The sequence below is a fragment of the Hemitrygon akajei genome, chromosome 3 (assembly GCF_048418815.1).
Source record: "Hemitrygon akajei chromosome 3, sHemAka1.3, whole genome shotgun sequence".
NCBI lineage: Eukaryota > Metazoa > Chordata > Chondrichthyes > Myliobatiformes > Dasyatidae > Hemitrygon > Hemitrygon akajei.
The window spans coordinates 196,167,949-196,192,731 of NC_133126.1; the positions used below are offsets into that span (position 1 = coordinate 196,167,949).

At 46.7% G+C, this 24,783-nt stretch overlaps 1 protein-coding gene across 1 annotated transcript in view; it reads left to right on the forward strand.

Annotated features, from left to right (window-relative positions):
• The first annotated feature begins 10,802 nt into the window (after positions 1 to 10,802).
• The window catches only part of LOC140724648 (vomeronasal type-2 receptor 1-like), a 40,192-nt gene continuing 26,211 nt past the window's right edge, over positions 10,803 to 24,783 (forward strand). The window contains exons 1-2 of the mRNA XM_073039072.1: positions 10,803 to 10,926; positions 15,318 to 15,632. Coding sequence (XP_072895173.1) covers positions 10,803 to 10,926; positions 15,318 to 15,632 — 439 coding nt within the window. The remainder of the gene's footprint in view (positions 10,927 to 15,317; positions 15,633 to 24,783) is intronic.

The window sequence follows — 24,783 nt, forward strand, 5'->3', positions numbered from 1 at the left end:
CCCTCCATACACCTCTCATCCATGCACTTGTCCAAGCTTTTCTTAAATGTTAAAAGTGAGCCTGCATTTATCACTTCATCTGGCAGCTCATTCCACACTCCCAGCTCTCTGTGTGTGAAGAACCACCCCCCAATGTTCCCTTAACTTTTCCCACTTCATCCTTAACCCAGGTCATCTGTTCTTTTTTTTCTCTCCACTAACTTCAGTGGAAAAAGCCAACCTGCATTCTCACTATCTCTAACCAACATAATTTGATATACCTCTTTCAAATATCCACTTATTCTTCCACGCCCCAGGGAAGAAAGTCCTAACCTATTCGACCGTTCGCTGTAACTGAGTTTCTCAAGCCCAGCAACATACTTGTAAACCTTCACTGCAATCTTTCAACCCCATTAATATCCTTACTATAATTAGGTATAATTACCAAAACTGCACACCTTTATCCAAATTCGGCCTCGCCAATGTCTTATACAACCTCACCATATCATTCCAACTCTTATACTCAGTACTTTGATTTATAAAGGCCAATGCACCAACAGCTCTCTTTACGACCCTATCTACCTGTGACGGTACTTTTAGGGAATTTGCTGATCCAATTTACCACATTATCATCCAGATCATTGATATAGATGACAAATAACAATGGACCCAGCACAGATCCCTGTGCACAAGACTAGTCACAAGCCTCCACTCAGAGAAGCAATCCTCCAGTAAAACTCTCGGACTTCACCAATAGATCCAATGTCTAATCCAATTCACTACCTCACCATTTATGCATAGTGACGGAATCTTCCGAAATAACCTCACATGCAGGTCCTTTCAAAGGACCTGTTGTCTACACGGTCCTTTTCAAAGGACCGTGTAGACAACAAACACTGCCTTCCCTTCTTCCATTCATCCACTTTCCTCGTACCCTGCCCGAAAACTCTAATAGATTGGTTAAACATGATCTACCACGCACAAGGCCATGCTGACTGTCCCAAATAAGTCCCTCTCTATCTAAATACTTGGAGATCCTATCTCTTAGTACACCTTCCAATAATTTACCTACCTCTGACTTCAAACGTACCGGCCTATAATTTCCCGGGTTACTTTTAGAGCCTTTTTTAAACAACGGAACAACATGATCTACCCTCCAATCTTCCGGCACCTCACAAGTAGATACCAACATTTTAAGTATATCTGCCACAGTACCTGCAATTTCAACACGAGTCTCCTTCAAGGTTCGAGGGTATACACTGTCAGGTCTTGGGGATTTATCCTCTCTGTCATGCCTCAATACATCAAACACCTCCTCCTCTTCAATCTGTAAAGGTTCCATGACCTCACTACCTGTTTGCCTTATTTCCATAGACTTCATGCCAGTTTCCTTAGTAAATACAGACGCGAAACAGAAAAACATTTAAGATCTCCCCAATTTATTTTTGTTCAATATAAAGCCGACCACTCTGATCTTCAAGAGTACCAATTTTATCCTTTACTATCCTTTTCCTCTTAATATACCTGTAGAAGCTAATAAGATTATCCTTCATTTTGACTGCCAAAGCAACCTCATATATTCTTTTAGTCTTTCTGATTTCTTTCTAAAGTATTTCTTTGCATTTGTTTATACTCCTCAAGCACCTTATTTGCTCCCTGTGGCCTATACATATTATACACCTCCCTCATCTTCTTCGTCAGAGTTACAATATCCCTAGAGAACCAAGGTTCCCTATTCTTATTCACTTTGCCTTTAATTCTGACAGGAACATACAAACTCTGCACTCTCAAAATTTCTGCTTTGAAGGCCTTCCACATACCAATCACATCCTTGCCAGAGAACAAGCTTTCCCAATCCACGCCTCTTTAGATCCTTTTGCATTTCTTCAAATTTGATCTTTTTTTCCAGTTTAGAAACTCAACCCGAGGACCAGATCTATCTTTATCCATGAATTAAGTTGAAACAAACAGTGTTATGATCACTGGAACCAAAGTGTTACCCTATACAGACATCTGTCACCTGGCCTTAACTCGTTTCCTATTAGGAAATGTAATATTGCATCATCTCTAGTTGGTACCTCTATATATATATATATATATATATATATGTGTGTGTGTGTGTGTGTGTGTGTGTGTGTGTGTGTGTGTGTGTGTGTGTGTGTGTGTGTGTGTGTGTGTGTGTGTGTGTGTGTGTGTGTGTGTGTGTGTTTATATATATAGATTTAGAAACCTTTCCTGATCACATTTTACAAACTTTAATCCGTCTATACCTTTAAACCCCCTACCTTCAAAATGTTATGTTTCGTGAAGTTGTCTGCTCTCTCTCTGCAGATTTGCTCTTCCAATTCTCGCTGACTATTGGGTGTTGTGTAATACAACCCCATTAATGTGGTCATACCTTTCTTGCTTCTCAGCTCCACACATATGACCCCGGTAGACAAGCCCTCTAACCTCTCCCGCCTGAGCACTCAACGCTGCCCGCTGTATATGGTGGTCTTTTTTTAAAACCTTTGGCACTCTACGTCACGGGTCCTTCAACTTGCACAAATGCTGCCGAACTTCTTCCACCTCTGCGGTTTCAAGTCGCTGCGGCCCTTCCCTGCACGATTTTTCCTCGGTCAACCGGATAATGTGATCTGTGCTCTTGGAACAACCCACATCAAATTTTTCAGAGGAAAAGACACATTCCAGTTTCAACATCTTCACTATCAACTTCCTCTTACAACTAGTAGGTAGCGAGGTGTCCCCAAATTTGAAGAACTTGGCGGTCAACTTTCCCCCTTTTGCAGATGGATTCTCCCCAGGTTGTACCACAGGGTCTCTAGTCATTCCCGTTGCTGGAAAGAGATGCGCCAGGGGAACCCCCCGCTTGAATATGATGTCCCAATTCGTAGTGTTCCTGACATTCAGTGCCATCCTGTTCGCCTGTTCAACACAGGCTTCTGCTCTTCGGATCGCAACAGTATCGCAGCTGGAAATCACGACACCCACTGGTGGTCTTGTATAATAGGCCCTCGCCCTCAAGCATTCCGGGAAATTTATTGATCCCCTTCACTAGTTCCCCCGGCCATGACACGATTGGGTTTGATCATGTGAACCACAGAGCCCATCGCCTAAGTTCAGTAATTGGTCCAATGCAGCCAGGCACTTCCTCAAAAGTAAATCGGAAAACTGGGTGTACGGACACTTTTTCCAGAAAACTCTCCCCAACTGTCTCCTTTCAGGCCTCCAGGGGCCTCCTCACAAGAAGGGTGTTGGTAAAACCAGAACGACAGCAGGTAAGCCCGATTCCCATTCCTCGTCTTCCAGAGTATCCAGTAAGAGGTTCTCGCTCTCAGGCAATCCGGGAAATTTAGGATTTCTGATTACTCTCGCTACTTTCCTGGGTCATAAGATGGTTGGCTTCGTCAGCTCCGCTGGGAATCCTCACTATTATAGCGTTGGTTGTCACAGGAGTGTAACTGCTGCCTTTCTTAACGGGATCCGGAAAAAAAAAATAGCGTTTATGTATCAAGGACTTCAGCCTATCCCATATCGGCCTTCACAGTCAACTAGCCATCGTAGGGATAATCACCTGCACTCAGACCGCAGATCACTAGTGCACTGAGGCGTCAATGGTAAATGCGTCAGATACCGGTTGTAAAACGATAGGTATAACAAAGTGATACGCGACCCTGTGTCGAATATGACTCTAGCATATATATTCTCTATCCTTAGCGATACACTGGAGCCTGACCACACTAAACCTTCAGAATATTTTTTTTATTTGCTTTCCTTAATACGTTGGGGGAAGGTGACCTCCCGAGACGCCACACCGGTCCCGTACTGAGTCTAATCTAAGTCTCTGCTTAGATCCGCGGCAGTTCACTCTCTGAGTGGTTTCCCGACGTTCACACTCCCGTCTTTAGTGTCCCTCCTTCCCTCTTCACTGCAGTTATAAAACAAAATACCGATCGCCCTTCTCCCGGGACCCCGGCTAATAGTCGTCCTCTGTGTAGTCTGAACCCCTTCGGGGGTCAGTATCCCTATTAGTTCCATCACAGGGATGAGGTAAACCCACTGTAAATAACCGTGACATCTTAGTTCACAACTCTGCTACGATCTCCTTTACCGCACTGCCCGGGTTGGACTCTCCGTGGTCACTTCAACACATAGGACTACTAGCGAGTACTGCTGACGGAGCCCTCCCACGCCACCTCCTCCGGTAGTTCTCTGATCAGCTCATCAAACGAAGGAGCGGAGGGCGTATTACGAGACAGTCGGAGACAACAAGTGAACAGATCCTGGGAGTCGGTGCCTTTCCTTATTTGATACATTCTTAACTGATCCATCTCAGCGCATGAATGACCCCTCTGCGCCGCAAGGATGTTAGGCGGAAAACATATTTCCCTTCTCTTTACACGTTGTGAATACCCGTCATGAGATCAATTGGATTTCTTGCATGTAAGCAACAGCAGTGACAAAGGGTTACATTGGCGGTTCTTACCATGTCAGAGGACCGTCCTCTCAAACTCTCAATGAATCTCTGTCTGCGTACTTCATCAGAGCACTGCCGCTCATCTAACAACTAAGAGGTATGCTCTGCCCAAATCTAGTACAACGCTTCCCCCTCTGAGGGTGGCGGGGGGAGGAGGGGCCTTCATTCTAGAGAGCATTCTCAGCTTCGGATAACTAGGACGCTCTGCCAGTGCATCGGGCCATGCACAACATGCTGATACTAAGCCAGAATTCTCACTCTTAATTGGGGGACGGAAACTCATTGGACATTCCAAATCATTCCACTCATTCCCCACGCTCTGCGAAAACGAAAGAACCCTGTCTTTGAAGTCTACACCCCCAGTGATGAGAGAGTCGGCTTGCGATTCGGCCCGTTCAAGTAAATTCTCCTTTTCCCTGATGGTCCAAGCACCCCTCGCTCTCCTGGAGCCCCAATAGTACCAGGCAGTTCCACTGCCGTTACGTCATCGCTAGCCCGCACTAAAGCAAAATCTTTGCCCGCCATTTTATCGAACCTCCGCCCCAAAATCGTAACTTTTCCTACAGCTTTAACAGTACTTAACTTTTAATTAATAATAGAGCAGGAGTACGAAGATCTACCCCACTCCACACGCACGGAATCTTTGCCAGTAATCCCGTGGATTTGCAACACCGCTCAACCCCGGCAGCATCTCTATCCACGTATCGTAATCACTTTATCGGTCAATACTTTAGCACAGGCTTAATCACACAATTCTCCTTTGCCTTGTGCGCATGCGCCGGCCGTACCTGCGGCCTGTAACAGGCGCTCTGACTAGTTTATTTTTTTTTACTTTTCTAACTTACGTTATTTGTTGTATTATTTTTCTTTCACGGTAACACGTCGAAGCTGCACCCTTTCTAACATGCTGGTTTAGAGAGTTTTATTTTGGTTTTTAGCACTGGAGATACATTCGGACACGTCTCTTTAGCGGAGCAGCAGTATGGTGGCATTGTTTATTCCAGGGACCAGCTGATCGCGCTTAAGCCGGCCGGTTTAGCGAACAGAGCGGCGTATACCCCTGCTGAAATCTGGAGAAAAGCAGACAGAGATATAAATGTGAGGGAACAGACCGGGTCGAGACAACAGAGATTTATGGAGAAGAGGACTTATAAGCCGTGGCACCCCTCTCTCATTATGAGCAATGTGAGATCGCTGGGTAATAAAATGAACGAGTTGACAGCGCTAGCCAGGAGTCAGAGGACTTTTCGGGAGAGCAATGTTATGTGTTTTACTGAAACGTGGCTGCACGAGGACTTACCCGACCACACCGTTTCCATAGAGGGACTCCAGAACGTTCGGGCCGATCGGAATTGCACTGAGAGCGGTAAGCGTAAAGGAGGGGGGCTTGATGTTCTGGTTAACAACAGACGGTGCAATCCTGGTCATATTACGATCAAGGAACGTGTTTTTAGCCCGGATATTGAACTTTTTGCTGTTGGACTCCGGCCATATTATTTTCGAAGGGATATCGCACATGCCATTGTGGTTGTTGTGTACATCCCTCCCTCTGCCAACCCGACGTCGGCGTGTAACATCATTCACACCGTCATAGCCAGACTACAAACACAGCACCCGAGTGCCCTCATTACCATCTCGGGTGACTTCAAGCATGTTACCATAGCAAGAACACTGCCCAACTTCACGCAGTATGTGAGCTGCACAACCAGAGGGGAGATGACCCTCGACTTAATGTATGCTAAAGTTAAGGATGTATACGGCTACTCTCCCGTCCCCCCACTGGAAGGTCAGATTACAGCCTGGTGCATCTCAAACCCTGCTACGTGCCTCTGGTGAAGAGTAAACCTGCAGCCTCGAAGACAGTGAGGCAGTGGTCGGGGGAGGGTTGTTTTGAGGTGACATATTGGCAGGCAGTCTGACCACATGGAGAGGACATTGATGGGGTCACAGAGTGCATCACTGGTTACATCAACTTCTGTGTGGGCTGCAATGTTCCGGCAAGAACTGCCCTTTGTTATTCAAATAACAAGCCCTGGGTAACAAAGGACATTAAGGACATCCTGAATGCTAAAAAGAGGGCGTTGAGAGATGGAAATAGGGACGAGATGAGGACAATACAGAGGGGCTTGAAAGCCAAGATCAGAGAGGCTAATGACTGGTATAGGAGGAAGCTTGAGTGGAAACTCCAGCAGAACAATATGAGAGAGGTCTGGAGTGTGATGAGGACCATCACTGCGTTCCGGCAAATTAGCAACAGAGGAGCTGAAGGCAGTGTGGACACGGCCAACGAACTTAACCTGTTCTTCAACATATTTGACATTGTGGCCCCTGCCCATCCCCCACATGATTCATCTGTTGTCGGCCCCAATCAACACATACTCCACTCTCTACTCCTACCTCTCCTCACCAGCCCCCATCCTGCTATTATGACTGCAACCCTCCCCCAACTGAAACCACCACGGTGGGCTTCACAGCTGAACAGGTGTGAAGACAGCTGAAACGTCTCCACTCAAGCAAGGCTGCAGGTCCAGATGGTTTCAGCCCCAGGGTGCTCAATGCCAGTGCCCCTCAGCTGTGTGGATTACTTCACCATGTTATCAAGCTTAGCCTGGGTCTCCAGAGGGTTCCGGTGCTGTGGAAGACGTCTTGCCTCGTTCCTGTACCGAAGAAGCCGCGCCCCAGTGGCTCCAATGACTACCGATCGGTGGCATTGACCTCACACATCATGAAGACCCTGGAGAGACTTGTTCTAGATTAGCTCTGGCCAATGGTTAGGCCACGCTTAGACCCTCTCCAGTTCTCCTACCAGCCCCAACTAGGAGTTGAGGATGCCATCGTCTACCTGCTGAACCGTTCCTACGCCCACCTGGACAAGCCGGCGAGCACTGTGTGGGTCACGATTTTCGACTTCTCCAGTACATTCAACACCATCCGCCCTGATCTGCTGTGTGAGAAGCTGACAGTCATGAAGGTGGATGCTTCCCTGGTGTTATGGATTATTGATTACCAGACTGGCAAACCACAGTACGTTCGCTTGCAACACTGTGTGCCAGACAGAGTGGTCAGCAGCACTGGGGCTCCACAGAGGACTGTCCTGTCTCCCTTTCTCTTCAGCATCTACACCTCGGACTTCAACTACTGCACTGAGTCTTGCTATTTTCAGAAGTTTTCTGATGACTCTGCCATAGTTGGATGCATAAGCAAGGGAGACGAAGCTGAGTAAACGGCTACGGTGGGAAACTTTGTCACATGGTGTGAGCAGCATCATCTGTAGCTTAGTGTGAAAAAGATTAAGGAGCTGGTGGTGGAACTGAGGAGGGCTAAGTCACTGGTGACCCCTGTTTCCATCCAAGGTGTCAGTGTGGATATGGTGGAGGATTACAAATACCTGGCGATAAGAATTGACAATAAACTGGACTGGTCAAAGAACAGTGAGGCGGTCTACAAGAAGGGTCAGAGCCATCTCTACTTCCAGAGGAGAATGAGGTCCTTTAACATCTGCCGGATGATGCTATGGATGTTCTACGAGTTTATGGTGGCCAGTGCTATCGTGTTTGCTTCTGTGTGCTGGGGCAGCAGCCTGAGGGTAGCAGACACCGACAGAATCAACAAACTCATTCGTAAGGCTAGTGATGTTGTGGGAGTGGAACTGGACTCTCTGACGGTGGTGTCTGAAAAGAGGATGCTGTCCAAGTTGCATGCCATCTTGGACAATGTCTCCCATCCACTCCATTATGAACTGATTAGGCACAGGAGTACATTCAGCCAGAGACTCATTCCACTGAGAGTCAACACGGAGCATCATAGGAAGTCATTCCTGCCTGTGGCCATCAAACTTTACAACTCCTCCCTCGGGGTGTCAGACACCCTAGTCATTAGGCCGGTCCTGGACTTATTTCCATCTGGCATAATTTACCTATTATTATTATTTAATTATTTATGATTTTACATTGCTATATTTCTACACTATTCTTGGTTGGTGCGACTGTAACGGAACCCAATTTCCCTCGGGATCAATAAAGTATGTCTGTCCGTCTGTCTGCCTCTGCTTCAATGTTCAGGACAATCACTTAAAACCCAACAGAATCTGCCCGGACGGCGGTTCAAGTTTGTGCGGGATGTTTGCTGCCGAGGTGGAGCGGTGGTGTGCCTCCATGGGGCTACCGGGATCTAATGTATGCGTGTTGAGTATGATAGATATTCGTACTCCTTTTGAGTTGTTTTTCGATATTTGAGGACTGATAAAGTTGTTGGTCAAGTTACGATTGCAGGGTGGAGTTTGAAGAAATGTCGGTCACCCACCTTGTTTTATTGCAGATTAGCGCTGACGTAACGGTAGTGGAACTGCCCGCTACTATTGCTGCCACAGGTGAGACGGTGTCATGGTCTGCCCATACTCTCAAGAAGGATCGGAGAAGAGCGGAGCGGGCCTAATCACTAGTCAAAATTTCCGTCGCTGGTGACTGAGACTTCCGAGTCAGGGTTCTATCCTTTCTGAGGAGTGAGGGGACGGAGTGTTCGAATTTGAAACGTCTAATTAGTCCACGTCCCCCAGTGAAGAATCTGAGTTCTGAGTTTAGTATCAGCCCTTACCTCTCTGGTTAATTAGTGGCCCAGTGCGCAGATAGGGTGGCCCCAACGGAAGCTGAGATTATTCTTTAGAATAACGCCCACCCCCCAGTGGGAAGAGGAGTATGAGACCTGTGCGGAGCAGACCTCAGTTGCTCCATCAGTGTAAGTGCTCTGATGACGTAACGAGACAGAGATTAGTGAAGAGTTTGAGGGGTCGTGGCGCTGACGTGGGGTGAGCAGTGAATACTCCGAACCTCCTACTCAACACTGTCGGTTACCTGGGAGCGGTTGACAACGCAGTTGGTACGACAGGGAGCCGAAAGTCGCTCATAACTGCAGGAGCTTTCTGCTACTATTTTCCGCCAGACAAGCAGCTAAATTGCTTATGGCTCAGAGGGGCATTCAGGCGGCTGAGGTGGATCAGTTAAGAATAGACCAGATGTCAAATGGTGCCCAATCCCAGACCTGATTGTTTGGGGTCTCCGAATGTCTTGAAGAAAGAGCACTCGTCCTTCTATTATTGAGCTGATCAGAGAGGTACGTGAGGAGACGAACGCGTCGGAGGCGTGAGGGGGCTCCGTCTGCAGGGTACAGGTCTCGGTAGTAGCACCTTGTGGTGAGGTGACCACATGTAGACCTTGCCGGGTGCGGGGTTGGGGGTGGATTTTAGGCGGTAAAGAAAGATCGTGGCAGATTTAAGAACTGAGTCGTCCTAGTTTTTAACAGCTGTTGTCCACCCCCCCCACCCCCCGTATGATAGAACAGATAGAGAGGCGAGACGGATCCCTACGGGGACGGACAGCACAGGGGGCTGTCGGTGGCTGGGTTATGGAACAAGGAGCTGCCGGTTATGTCTGTTATAACTGTGGGGAAGTGGGACACTTCAGGCGGGAGTTTGAGCGACGGGAAGGCCCTCGGAGAGTGAGCTCACTGGTACCTAAGTAGAAAGAGAGTCGTCGAGAAACTTAGAGGAGATCCAGTGAAAGAACGGTCTGGTGTCTCTGTGGGAACACGTTCCCAGCAATATACCAAGCATCTTCCAAAAGCGAAAGAATCTATTCCTGAAGGCTTAGTGGGGCCATGCTCCAGGCTACTGCTACGGTTGGAGGGTATTTATATTAAAGCCATACTCGGCACCGGGTCGCAGGTCACAACCTGCGATTTACAAACATAATCTGAAGCATTTACCATTGACACCATTCAGTTCACTGCACATCTGAGATCTTAATGCTTATGATTGCTCTTACGATGGTTACGTGACAGTGAAGCTGGAGATTTCGGAGGCTTATGTGGGTGTGCCTGAGATCCTTCATACCGTTGTGCTGCTCTGTCCAGACGCCGTTGAGAAGGGCAGTGTTTCAATTCTGGTGGGGACAAACGCCCTCTTGTAAGAAGGTTCCTGAGACCTGTAAGGAGATGGTTGAGGAGAGTTTTTAGAGAACAATGTCCGTGGACTCCGTACTTCGAGATGCTTTTGAGCAAATGCGTGGCTGCATTGAGTCAGCTACCGAATTTAGACGGTTCACCTAGCCGAATTCAATCGGGGTACGGCCCGGTAAACTAGTAATGCCGATCCACAAATTTTCTGTAGTGCCTGAGGCTGAGCCATCATAGTGGAAGGCCTCCGGAGGAGTCGGGATTTCCTAAGGAGTAATGGTGAGGCCTGAACTGCATAAGCCCTCGATTATTCAGGGGGACAGGATTGCAATGACTGTTAGGAACACTGCGAAGCAGGAAGAACCCTTCAAGCCAGTTCCAGGCGCAACTGTTCCCGATGACGTTAATGTCTAGTGTCCACGGGAGACAAGACGGGGAGAAACTACTGGACAAAGGGAGAAAGTCCACCGCTGAGTCATTCAAAAAGGGGATTCCCCGGTTCCTGCGGTTTGGAAGAGGAGGTTGGTCGAAATATGTTGAATCTGGGAGGTGTATTTTCTACTGACAAGTTTGATGCGGGTTGTTCCAACAGCACTTGACACACTATTTTGCAGAACGAGTTTAAAGACAGGTTGCGGAGACTGGTCGCTGCAGAGGTGGAAGACGTTAGGTAAAATTTATGTAAATTAAAGGAGTTCCGAAGCCCATATGCTTCCCCAATAGTAGTGGCCTAAAGAAGAATGGGAAATATGAATGTGTGTGAATTATAAGGCTCTGAACATGCCTACCGTCCTTGACCGGTATATGGTCCTGAGGATAGTAAGACGCACTAGCCTGTATGAGTGGTCTGAAGTGGCTCGGTCTGCTGGACTCGAAGAGTGAATAATACCAGACACCAATGGGGGAGGCTGACAATATGTAGACGGCCCCTGGGATTTTTCGAGTTCGAAAGGATGCCCCAGGGCATATCGGGCCCCTGCAACTCCCAGTGGGTCATGGAGAAGACGGATGGGGTTACGTACTTGTTTGAAGTATGAGTGTATCTGGATGACCTCATAGTGTTTGGGTCCATCTTAGAAGATAATGAAGCGAAGCTATTGATGGTGCTAAGCTGCCTGCAATCTGAAGGGTTTAAACTTTTGTTGGACAAGAGCAAGTTCAGAGAAAAATAAACACGTCTTAGCTCTGGTAGGCACATAGTCTCACGATTTTGGACTAACTACAGACCCGGTTAAGATAGAAGCGGTGACCACTTGGCCAATACCCCAGACTGTGAACGGTCTGCGTTCGTTCTTCAGGTTCTGTGGTTACTCTCAGAGTTTCGTGAAATACGCCAAAAAATGAGTCACCCGTTCCGCGCTCTGAGGTCATTCACCTGCGCAGTCGTGCCTCTTTTATCCCAAGTAGTTTGAAAAAAATCTGAACTTTTCCCCAAAAAACCGGCGACTTACTCCTCTGCCTGCTTGCTGCAATTCAGAAGAACCGTTGAAGCTTGCTTCCATTTTTAAATCTTCCGCGCTCTGAGGTCACGTGCGTGCGCAGTCGCGCCTCTTTTATCCCAAGTAGTTTGAAAAAAAAATCCGAGGTGTACCGAGCTGGGATGTCTAATATGAAGAGGCTTTTCGGTCATTGAAGTAGCTGCTCATCCAGGCGCTAGTGCTGGCTTTTACGGAACTCCGCTTGCCGTACTTACTGCGCACAGAAGCTTACCGAAAGGTTTTAGGCGTGTCTTGTATCAGGATCATGACACCAGGTTGAGACCCGTTGCGGGTCTCCGATAAAAACTATCCCACAAACATGTTTGAGATTCTGGCGTGAAATGAGCAGTGGTGGATAAACTGAGTGTCTAACTGCATGTTTTGAGGCGAGGATGGACAACAGTAACCGGATTTATATCCTACCTTGACGAAACTGAATGCCACATGCCATCGGTGGTTGACGGCGTTGTCTACTCTTGATTTCAGCCTGAAGTACCGTCCGGGGAAATTGATCATGATTCATTGTCCCGCGTTGTGCGTGAGGGGCATTCAGGGACGTTCCTGCCACGGGGGTGAAGGCCTTGTGCCAGTTTGCATCTCTGTGAAGGCAGACGGAAACCAAAGGCAAGATCTAGCGGTGATACAGTTGTGTACTTCTAATAACGGCTTCATGAAGTTTACTGTACCGTAACTACACGGTATACAAGTTAACATCCGGAATTAAGTTCTTGGGAAGCGGTAGGTGGTCAGCGAAATGACCCGAATTTCCTTACCATCAGATGATCTGGTGAGTTGCACTTTGATTGCAAGAACAGGAAAACAGATTATTATCTGAACCGTGGCCGATTTGGAAAAGGGGGGGGGGGGTGCAACGAGACCTGTCATTGGGTGTCATTGTACACCAGTCATTGAAGGTGGGCATGCAGGTACAGCAAGCGGTGAAAAAGGCAAACGGTATGTTGGCACTCATAGCAAAAGGAGGCACTCATAGCAAAAGGATTTGAGTACAGGAGCAGGGAGGTTCTACTGCAGTTGTACAAGGCCTTGGTGAGACCTCAACTAGAGTATTGTGTGCAGTTTTGGTCCCCAAATCTGAGGAAATACATTCTTGCCGTAGAAGGAGTACAGAGAAGGTTCACCAGATTGATTCCTGGGATGGCAGGACTTTCATATGAAGAACGACTGGATCGACTAGGCTTATACTCACTGGAATTTAGAAGATTGAGGGGGGATCTTATTGAAACGTATAAAATTCTAAAGGGATTGGACAGACTAGATACAGGAAGATTGTTTGGAATGTTGAGGAAGTCCAGAACGAGGGGTCACAGTTTAAGAATAAAGGGGAAGCCTTTTAGGACAGAGATGAGGAAAAGCTTCCTCACACAGAGAGTGTTGAATCTGTGGCATTCGCTGCCACAGGAAACAGTTGAGGCCGGTTCATTGGCTATATTTAAGAGGAAGTTAGATATGGCCCCTTCTGGCTAAAAGGATCAGGGGGCATGGAGAGAAAGCAGGTACAGGGTTCTGAGTTGGATGATCAGCCATGATCATACTGAATGGCGGTGCAGGCTCGAAGGGCCGAATGGCCTACTCCTGCACCTATTTTCCATGTTTCTATGTTTCTATGAGTAATAGGAAAGGGGAGACATGGTTCAGGCAGAAAGGACGAAACACGCTGCGGTGCCGCCATTACTAAGAGAATGGCCTCTGTTGGAATTGCGGTACCTGATCCCATACCGGGTCACGTCAAATATGGACCGACCTCGGTGTTCCCAGTTGGTTCTGCAGTAGAGTATCAGAATATTGCGTTGAATTCACTTCATGATGATTCTAGTCATATGGCGATTGAAAAGACCAATGGATTGCTCAGAGACTTGTTTCACTGGCCCCAAATAAAGCTGGAGATCGAAAAATATTGCAAGACGTACATTCAATGCATACGGCGTAAGACGCTGCCTAAATGGGCAGCTTCCATGACCCACTTGCGGAGTGCAGGGCGCTGTACCCATTGTATATGGATTTCCTGTCAATAGATCCCGATGCCAGCGACGTGGTGAATGTCTTAGTCATCACGGATCACTACACAAGGTATGTGCAGGCTTTCTCTACCAAGGACCAGAAGGCGTCCAAGGTGGCCAAAGTATTATAGAAGAATTATGTCATTTACTATGACCAGTACACCCACAACCGCGTGGATACATAGTGATCAGGGACGGAATTTCAAGAGCAGGCTTATCCATGCGTTACTGGATATGCTTGGAGTCGAGAAGTCAAAGACTAGTCCCTATCTTCCGCTTGGCGATCTCCAGCCCGAAAGGTTTAATTGAACCTTACTAGATATGACCCGAACCTGGCGAGCAATAAGAAGAACAGGTGGAGGCAATATATTGGACATCTGTTTCACAGCAATATTTGTACCCAAAATGAAACTGCGGCATACTCGCCATATTACTGGCTGTTTGGGCAAGAGGCGAGGTTGCTTATTAACCTTTGTTTTGGGACTGATGAGGGCAACTTGCTACCGAACACCTCCCTGAGGTATGTGTCTGATATGAGAAAGGAGATGAAGAGGGCATATGAATTAGCTGGGATTTTGGCTACCAAGCATAGTCAAGGAAATAAGAGGGGGTATGATCAAAGGGTGAGGCTTCACATAGAAGTAAAGAAACATAGAAAACCTCAGTACAATATAGGCCCTTCGGCCCACGACGTTACGCCGAACATGTCACTACCTCAGAAATTAATCGGCTTATACATAGCCCTTAAATTTACTAAGCTGCATGTAACTATCTAAAAGCCACTTCAAAGACTCTACCATATCCGGCTCCACCACCATTGCCGGCAGCCCATCCCACGCACTCACTACTCGAGGAGTAAAACAAAACTTAACCCTGACATCTCCTCTGTACCTACGTCCCAGCACTTTAAACCTTTTTCCTCTTGTGGAAAGCATTTCAGCACTGGAAAAAAAAAATCCTCTGACGATACACACGATCAATGTCTCTCATCATCTTCTACACCTCTATCAGGTCACTTCTCATCCTCCGTCGCTCCAAGGACAAAAGGCCGAGTTCATTCAAAATATTCTCGTAAGTCATGCTCTGCAATCGAAGCAACATCCTTGTAAATCTCTTCTGCACACTTTCTATGGCTTCCACATCTTTCCTGTAGTGAAGCGACCAGAAGTGACAACTCCAGCCGGGAGACGAGACCTCATAAGTAATTTGGTACAAACTGGGAAGCAAAGGCTGGATGATCGCTGAGCGGCTACGTCCTATGTGGTGGAGTGTCAGATGGCACACTTACCAGTTTTCCGGGTGAAACCAGAGGGTGGAAACAGGGCTGTCAAGATTCTCCGTCTGAACAAACCTCTGCCTGAGGAACTAAAGGTGCATGCAGCCCCAGAGCCCGACCTGGAAACTACAACTTTTAAGAGGACCATGCGGAGACGCGGAGCCGGCAGAAGGAGAGGTTAAACTTCTTCTACTTCGAGAGGGATACTGATTCGGATGATGAGGACCTGAAGGTGTGGTGGGTTCTGCCTTTTGCGAACTCTCCATTGATTGAGGAAGAGTTTCCTGGCACTTTTCCCGCTGAGTCAGTTGAAATCAGCGCGTGGGGTGCGGTGGACGTGGCATCTGTGGACAGCTTAGGTGGCAGTGGAACACTGCAAAGGATGAAGCGGTGCTTGGCAGAGGGGTGCGAGTTGCGAGTGGGCACGATTGAAAGGGTGGCGGAGGCCTGGCCAGGTAGACCTGAATTATCCGCAATAGCGTCGGAACCCGAAAAGTTAGATGAGGGGGAATGGAGGTCTCAGGGAAATAGGGGACCACCCGATAGTCTGACCTATGTAACACCGGGGGAACAGAATGTGGCCCCTACCGAATTAGGGAGATATATCATTGCCTTTTACAGCTGGGTTGGACTTTGAACTTTCAGGAAGGCTTAGCGAATGATCTGAACGTCATGAGGATGTGACTAAATTTGAAGGGGGGGGCGTGGGGAGAGTGTAACGCTTCAGTGCTAATGTAATGGCTTCACTGTAACAGCAGTGTTTGGGTTATGACTGGAAATAATGGGAGCTTAGGAATGTGCAGCATCTAATGAAAGCGTGCTGTTTCTTTCTTGCGCAAACACGAGTAAATCCGCAGATGCTGGAAATTCAAACAACAACACACACAAAATGCTGGTGGATCACAGCAGGCCAGACAACAACTATTGGGAGAAGAGCTGTGGACAGAAGCACTGTCGTCACATAGTTCTGACGAAGGGTCTCGGCCCGAAACGTTGACAGTGCTTCTCCCTATAGATGCTGCCTGCTGTGTTCCACCAACATTTTTTGTGTGTTGTTGTTTCTTTCTTGTCTATTTAAGAGAAGGTACTCGCGGTATTTTGTCAGCCTGAGTTGAAAAGTGAAGTCTCAAGTGGAGAGAATTAGTAGACATATGGACGGAGTGCAATTGGAGCGATGGTCTGGCAGTCGATGTGGCTCGGACAACGCCGATTGGGAATGAAAATACAGACAATCGTGAGTTCCAACATGCACATTAGACTGTTTCATGAAAATGTGTCATTTCTCTGTATTGCTTTCTTTACTAACCATATAGTTAGATTAAGAATGATAAATCTCAATCGTTTAATTGGGTATGTGTAACCCCCTGGTCGCCTTAGGCTCGTTCAGCTCGTTCTCGTCTAGGTGGAGCAGCCTTCGGCCCCGCCAAACTGGGTCATCAGCTTGAGTGGATGCTTTGTTATGTGTCCGCCTCGCCAAAGAACAGACAGTACACCATATGCGATTAAATGATTACAATTTATAAATATTACTACACCTAAGTGATTAATAACGATGCAGTATATATGAAGGAAAAGAAAATAAAGAAAAGGTGCCAAACTTATCAAAGTCCAAACCTCTTCGGGCACAACTGTTGGAGCTCAATTACAAGTCTTCTGGCCACCATTCGATCCCGTCCGAACTGCTCGACTCGCAGCTCAGGACCACCCGAAGTGGTCAACCAAGCATATCGATCCTCGTCTCCTCTCCTCGTGGTACCTCCTGGCCTCGGACCCCCACTTGGTATCCGTTCCTCGCCCAGCTCGCAGCATCGCGTCCTCTCTCTCTTTCACCCCCTCGCGCAGAGTCTCCCCAAAATGCCCGCCAACAATAGCTTACAGACTCAGAGGAAAGAGCAACATTAATCCCAATTGGTTAACAAATGAATACAATTCTCGTTATCAGTAAATTTTAACCCAAACAAGCTTGCAGCATTCTCTCGCAACAAAGAAGCAGTCTTACTTTTAACAAAAGAAAGGAGCCATTTTGATTAACATACGCAGTAACAAAAGAAAAAGAAGAAACCTCCTTTAAACCCTCCCCCCACCAAATAAATGTCATGTCCTCATGAGTACTAAATAACTCGCTAACACTTCTGCCAACACAAACCCTAACTCAGGCAGAAACAGTGACATCGCTTCCCAAACAGTAAACCTCACGCCCTATTCCTCAGGCGCTACATGGGTCCAAGTATCTGGGAGTTTTCTAACCCTACGAGACCTCCATTTCCCCTCACCTAAACCCTTCAGGCTCGGACACAACTGGGGATACCTCGGGCCCGGAAACAACTCCTCTCTCAATGCCTCACTCATACCCCAACTGCAACTCTGAGTCCCCTGCTGCCCAGAGCTAACCCTCCCCACTACAACTGTCTCAGTGGGAGAGAGGCCAGAGGTCTCTTCCTCAATCGAGGGAAAGTCAGCTAAAGGCAGCATGTACCACACATCCAGCACATCTTCCTTCGAATCCGTATTCTTCCTCATTTCTGTGATCGGTAGCTGTTATTTGATCTTCTCCAAACGGAAACACGTCGACTGCACTGCTCCTGCAGTCTTTTCAGCCTCTAGTAATCGAGAGATCAGCTTCTTCTCTGGCTCCTCCAACTCTCGCCACAGGCTCAGCAGTTCTGACTCACGCATCCCGGCCATCTCAATCTGGGACGCAATTACTTCAACAGCTTCTTCCACCCCGACCTGAAAAGCAGCAGTTAAAGATTGGTTAGCCTCCAGTTCAGTATGCACTGCAAATAACTCCAGTTATTTCCTCTTAATGACTTCTTCCAGGTCATCTTTCAGGTTTTGCACTTCATTTAGACTGTTCATGGTCATATTTAGGTTTCCTTCAAGCTTCCGCTTCCCTCTTCCAAGATCTGTCCGCAATTGCTTCACCTCCTAAGACTCCCCTCTCTGATCTCTCGGATTTCTGTTGCCCTTAGTGAGAGAACATTCTTTGCCTTCATCAACTTGTAAGTCTTCCAACTGGTTCCAGATCATTGTCTCCAGTCTCCGCGCCTTCACTTCAAACTTGATTCCGTAGAGACAGACACTCATGAGCTGCGATCTTCGCCAGACCTGGCACGTGTCCAGAGAACGCTTTAAATCTTTAGATCTCAGCCGTTCCTGCAGCAGCCTCGCTTCATATTCTTACGAAGCAAATCTAAGTACCAGGAGATCATCCACATCCGCCAAAACTCCAAACACCTCCACGTCCCCCATGGTCATCCACATGACCCGCGGGATGATTGAAAACACTCCGGATGTGCCCTGTGGTATCTTTTCGGAAGGGAAGAATAGTAGGGGACCTATTACGGCTGTTTTCTCTTTGTCGGCCTCACTCATCGGGACCTGGCAAAATTCATTCCTCAGATCCAGCATCTTAAACCACTTCGCACCACTCAGACAGGTCATCGCCTCTTTGGCCCTCAAGGCCGTATTCTGGTCAATAACAGTGCACCTCTTCAGCGCAATATAATCCACACACATGATGGCTAAGTCTCCCACGGCTGTAGGGGCCAGTCGCCGTAACCTCTCTCTCTCACTGAGGTGTCTTCAGCGGTCAACTCCCCTCCCTCGTGGTGTTTCGTAGCGCCCACTGAGAGGGTCTCATCTTCAGAGACTTCCCTAAGGACGTACCACCATCGGCTCGCGTTTAAATTCAGTACCGGCCCAATGCTGCTACACACGTCCGGACAAGCAGCTCGAAACTCGGTGCATCGACAATGCCTCCAAACAGCGCTCATCCGCCTCCTCCGGGCAGGTCCCCAAGCTGACCAGCAGACTATTGGTCCTGTCTAGAACCGAAACGCTTCCCGTCTCAACAGTGTCCGGACACGTCAGCATTAACGATTCACGAACGTCAGGCACCCACACATTGGCCACTAAGAACTCCATTTTCACTGACCAATAACCGTCATCTGGATAATCACCGGCACTGGTACTCCAAATCTCCAGTGCCCTCAATGTCGTCAAGGGTAAATGCTTCCAATAACGGTTGTAAAACGAACTATATAGCAACTTGACCTGCGCCCTGGTGTCCAGGATGGTTTTAACGTGGCTTCCATCTATCTGTAACGAAGCCCGAGTGCGTGGTCACTCTAAGCCTTCAGGAATAGGGTATCTTCCTTTCGGGACTTCCTTAGTACCTTGCTGGGAACGTGCTCCCCCAGTGACCCCAAGCCGTTCACCCACTGGTCCTCCTCTAAGTTTCCCGCACCTCTCGGATCAACTGAACTACTGAGGGAGGAGCTGATCCCCTTGACAGATCCCCCTGTCACCGCAAGCAATTTATCTGCCCCCTTAGCCAAATAATATCCTCTGAAACTTTTCCGCCATTCTCCTGCCACAGATACGGTAAGCCCCCCAGCTGCAGCATTTGACCTCCAGTCGAACCAAACGCATTTTCCCACACTTTCCCATAACTGGCAGCTGTCACTTCGAGGTAATTGTACCAGCCAGTTCTAACAACGTCACTAGCCCGCCTACTCAAATTTCCAACCAAGCGCTGTCGCTTTCCCTCAGCCAAGCACTGCCATCCCCCTCTCCCGTAACAGCATGGATAGTTCATTGTCCCACCACCATTTCGTCAGTGCTAGACGGAACTCGAACAACGCCCTCCGGGGCACCAACAGCCACCCCACCCAACAGACACGCAGCGATAACCAGCAATCGCACACACGCAAAGGCACACCAGCTCTTCGCCGCAGACATAATTTAGATACAGCGATCACACAGCTTCCACAGAAATCAATCCAGACGAGCACACCACAATCTAACCCCCTGGTCGCCTCAGATCGCTGAGCTCGTTCTCGTCTAGGTGGAGCAGCCTTCCGCCCCGCCAAACTGGGTCATCAGCTTGTGTGGATGCTTTGTGATGTGTCCGCCTCGCCAAAGAACAGACAATAAACAATATGCGATTAAATGATTACAATTTATAAATATTACTACACCTAAGTGATTAATAACGATGCAGTATATATGAAGGAAAAGAAAATAAAGAAAAGGTGCCAAACTTGTCAAAGAGCAAACCACTTCGTTCACAACCGGGGGAGTTCAATTACCGAAGTCTTCCGGCCACCATTCGATCCTTTCCGAGCTCGTTGACTCGCAGTTCAGGATCACCCGAACTGGTCAACCAAGCATATCTATCCTCGCCTCCTCTCCTCGTGGTATCTCCTGGCCTTGGACCCCCGCTTTTGGGACCGTTCCTCGCCCAGTTTACAGAACCGCGTCCTCTCTCTCACAGCCACTGGCGACGATCTCCCCAAAATGCCCGCCAACAATAGCTTACAGACTCAGAAGAAAGAACAACATTAATCCCAATTGGTTAACAAAGGAATACAATTCTCGTTATCAGTAAATTTTAACCCAAACAAGTTGGCAGCACTCTGTCGCAACAAAGAAGCAGTCTTACTTTTAACAAAAGAAAGAAGCCATTTTGATCAACATATAGAGTAACGTTTTAACGAATCAAATAATCCATTTTGATTAACATAGGCAGTAACAAAGGAAAAAAAAAGAAAACCCCTTTACACGTGGTGTACTGATAATTAGTGGTACGGGTTTGTAACCGGGCATCACATCACGCAGCATTCACACAAATAAGATTTCTCAATTTTGTTTGGGCTGGAGGCTGTCTTTCCCCAGAAAAGTGCCTCAGGACAGAAGAGCATACAGTAAGCCCACAAATGTGACGAATTTATTTTTCCGATGGGTGGAAAATTTGTGGAACTTATGACTACAGGAATCTGTGGATGCCAGGTCGTTAGGTGCACTTAAGGCAGACTTCTAAGGATTCAGATTGGACACGGTATCCAAAGTTATAGGAAGAATCATGGGGAGGTGAGGACCAAATAGATCACCCATGACTTGATGACAGAGCAGACACAATGGACCAACGGACTTATTTCTGCTCCTATGCATTATTGTCTTCAGGTATTAAGGTCTTCTAGGGATTAAATCCTATCATATTCAAATCGTTCCTATAATTCATGTTCTGAAGTTCTGGTAACATTCCTTGAAATTGTATCAATCTTCCTTATAGTTTGCTGTAAGTGTATGCCAAAACTGCACATGATACTCCAAATTAGCCATCACCAATATCTTATGTAAATTCATCTTAACATTCTAACTCTTGTACTGAATACAGATAGATTTGAAAGCCAATATTCCAAAACATGCTTTGCAATTTATCCACATTTGACGCCGTTTTCAATGAATTATAGATCCATATGTCCAGATCACTGTGTCTACCGCACTCGGCAGTGCCCTACCGCGCACTGTGATGCCCTATGCTCGTACTCTTACCAAAATGTATAATCTTGCACTTGAATGAACTGATTTCCACCTTGCAGTTTTCAATCCATTTCTGCAGCTTTTGAACATCACGCTGGCACTTTCGAAAGTCAACCTTGCTCAGAACTACACCGTCAATCATGGTGTCAGCAGCAATTTGCTTACCAAGTTCAGCGCATTATATTCGAGATGGAGACAAATATGACATGAAAGACAGGACCCAGCACCGATTCTAGCGGCTCCCCATTAGACCCAACAACCAATCACATAGGTAATCTTCTAGTTCAACTCTCTGCCTTTTCCCCTGAAGATAAATTACCAGTTTACCTTGAATACCATCGGTTGATTCTTGTTGACCAGATTCCCATACAGGACATTGTGAAAAGGCCTTGCTGAAGTCCCTATAGACTACATTCCCACAGATTTGCTTTCATCACAATCCTGTTAACTTGGCTGGATACGACCTGTCAAACAAAAAGCCGAGCTGATATCCCTGATCAGCCCCTATATACTAATAGTTAATTTTGCCATTCCTTATGATAGCTTCGAAACGCTTGCAATCTACAGAGTTCAGCAGTACACTAATTTCTTCTTACATCAGATATTTCTCTCTTGATCCAATATTTGACTGACTCAAATATCCACTCCAATATAAATACTAATATGAGGTATTTACCATGCAATTTATTGCAATCATTTACGTTTATGGCAATTTTGAACGTCGGTTTTCATGTGTACCGATTGGACAAATCAATTAAACTTGAGCGCGACCACACAAATACGATGTGCCCTTTCTCCACCTTGGTGAAATTTGAAATAGTTACATTCCTTTTATATGTCTGACGTGTTTCGAATATTGGTAGCATTCAAAGAAGAAAACTGGGACAGTCTGCACAATTTTTCCGCGCCACAGTTCCCGAGGACACTTTGAATTGTGCATAAAGAGGCAGTTAGAAAGCTCCGGGAAAGAAAAAGAAATTAGTTTCATGACGTGCGACCATTGTGTATGTGATTCAATGTTAGAACTGAGTTGTTGATTTTTCGTGGTTCATCGAGGAAATCCATAGGCCGTAGCTGGACATATCTTGTTCTTCATTACTTTGATACTACACATGTTGAGCAGCGCTGTTGTTAGGCACGGCAGCGGAAATGCTCTTTTGCGGGTAGTTGTGCAGCAGGGAGGCTCAAGATTTGATGGAACATACATGGAGATCGTTACAACCAAAGAGCACATCAAAGGTAGGTGTGTAATTGTCATTTTCCGAATGGCATTGGCAGCCAGTGCATAGTATTCCTGTGGTCATTCCCCTCAACAACATGCATACCAATTTCGATACTGTTGTGGGGGTGTAATCTGGAAGAGAAAAGCAACAGCAGTGACGTCCCTGGCAGTGAGACAGGCTGTTATGGCGAGAGACTTTACTGAAGAAAACGAATTCCTCGACGACTGCTGATTCCCGCCGAAGTATGCCTTGCTCTAAGGATTTACGACCAAAGAAAGAAAAGCGGCTCAAAGGCACTGATCTTCTCCTTGGCGAATAACACTGCGTCCAATCCTTTCTCCTCATACAGCAGGGATTATCTCGGATCAGGTTACTATCTCTTTGAACGAAGATTAAATAAGGTTGATCCTGTATTACCATCGACGACACGAATTTTACTCGATCCTTCGTGTTTTTCCGTACTTCGATAAATTGTCCACACTGTGACTGGACTAAACTGGCAGCGTTGTGCGAGACAGCTGGCAACAACATTTGAGTCTAAAGACAGAAAGCAAAACACTTTAATACAAAACTGCCTCATCAGACGAATCCGCAGCATAACGGAATAACTGACGAATAAAACCACGAATTGACCCGCGTCACAGCAAGGCTTTCCCGTTTTATACCTTTTGAAACAGGCATCACATGACCTCTCACTGGCGGGAAAATTCCATCATGTGACCTCACACAGGCGGGAAATTACATCACCCCAATTCATCATGCTCTCCAGATGCTCAATTACATAATGGTCATTAGAGAGTCACAAGATACCCACGTGGTATGTAACTCAGGCTGCGTTTCTCATAAAGTAGGCGAGCTGCAGTGAAAGGGGATTCGTCGTTTACGTGAAGAGAATGCACATTCTGTGTGACTTTCCGGATGCTTTGCCTGTAATTGCAGGATTGTTACCCATGTCACTTAAAATATTTCGATCATTAATGTCTCTCTTCCAGGGAAGTTGGGAACTGTATAAAATCGACAGTTTGCACCAAAACTGATGGAACACTGGTATCCTATCGGAAATATTTGCTAATTTAGCACGGGGTTGGTTCAATCTAGAGTTACATGAGGATGGTAACTACACCCTAGAACAGATAGAAGAGAGGCCACATCACAGAATACAGAACATAGATATTTATAGCACATTATAAACCTTCGGCACACTATGTATTCCAGACCACATTACGTTCTGTAGAGACTTACTGGAATGTTCCTAACCTCCATGTACTTAGCAGTGCATTCAACGCACCCACTACTCTCTGCATGGAAAACATACTCTTGACATTCCCTTGTCGTCTTTTATCAAGCACCATATAGATAAGGTCCCTTGTGTTAGCCATTTCAGCCCTGGTAAAAAAGCCTCTGTTTATCCATGCCATCAATTTCTCTCATCATCTTTTATACCTCTGTCAGGTCACCTCTCATTAGTTTGCTCCAATGACTAAATTCCAATTCTTTTCAAAATATTCTCATAAAGTGTGTCCTCCAATCCAGGCAATGAGCTTATCAATATCCTCTGTCCCGTCTCCAATCCCATAGTATCAACATCATTCCTGTTGTGAGGCGACCATAGCTGAAAACAGGACAGAAAGTGGGATCTGCCAAGATCTTAAATGGCTTATATAGCTGTAACATTACCGCTTGACTCTTGACAGTTGTAGGAAAAGATGTTGTTCGGACATTGATCAACAAATGGAATAATGACGTTGTAGCCACTGGCAGGACGGCTGCTGTTCAAGTTGGATTATCAGCTCAGTGTTCCGATACTCCGTGGTATTGACGTCACAGAGTGGGAAGGATTAAAGAGAGTGTGGTGCCAATACTGGTAAGGGAAATGTCACTATAGTGCTCAGTCATGACAGATCAAATGCACGTCTCGTCAGGTTATATGGTTAAAACTGAGGGATAAGGAACGTATCACCATGATAATGGCATTGTGTTGTTGACCACCCAAAATTACATGGGATTACAGATTGTTGTCAGAAACATAATGGTATGATTCAAAATGATTTTAACT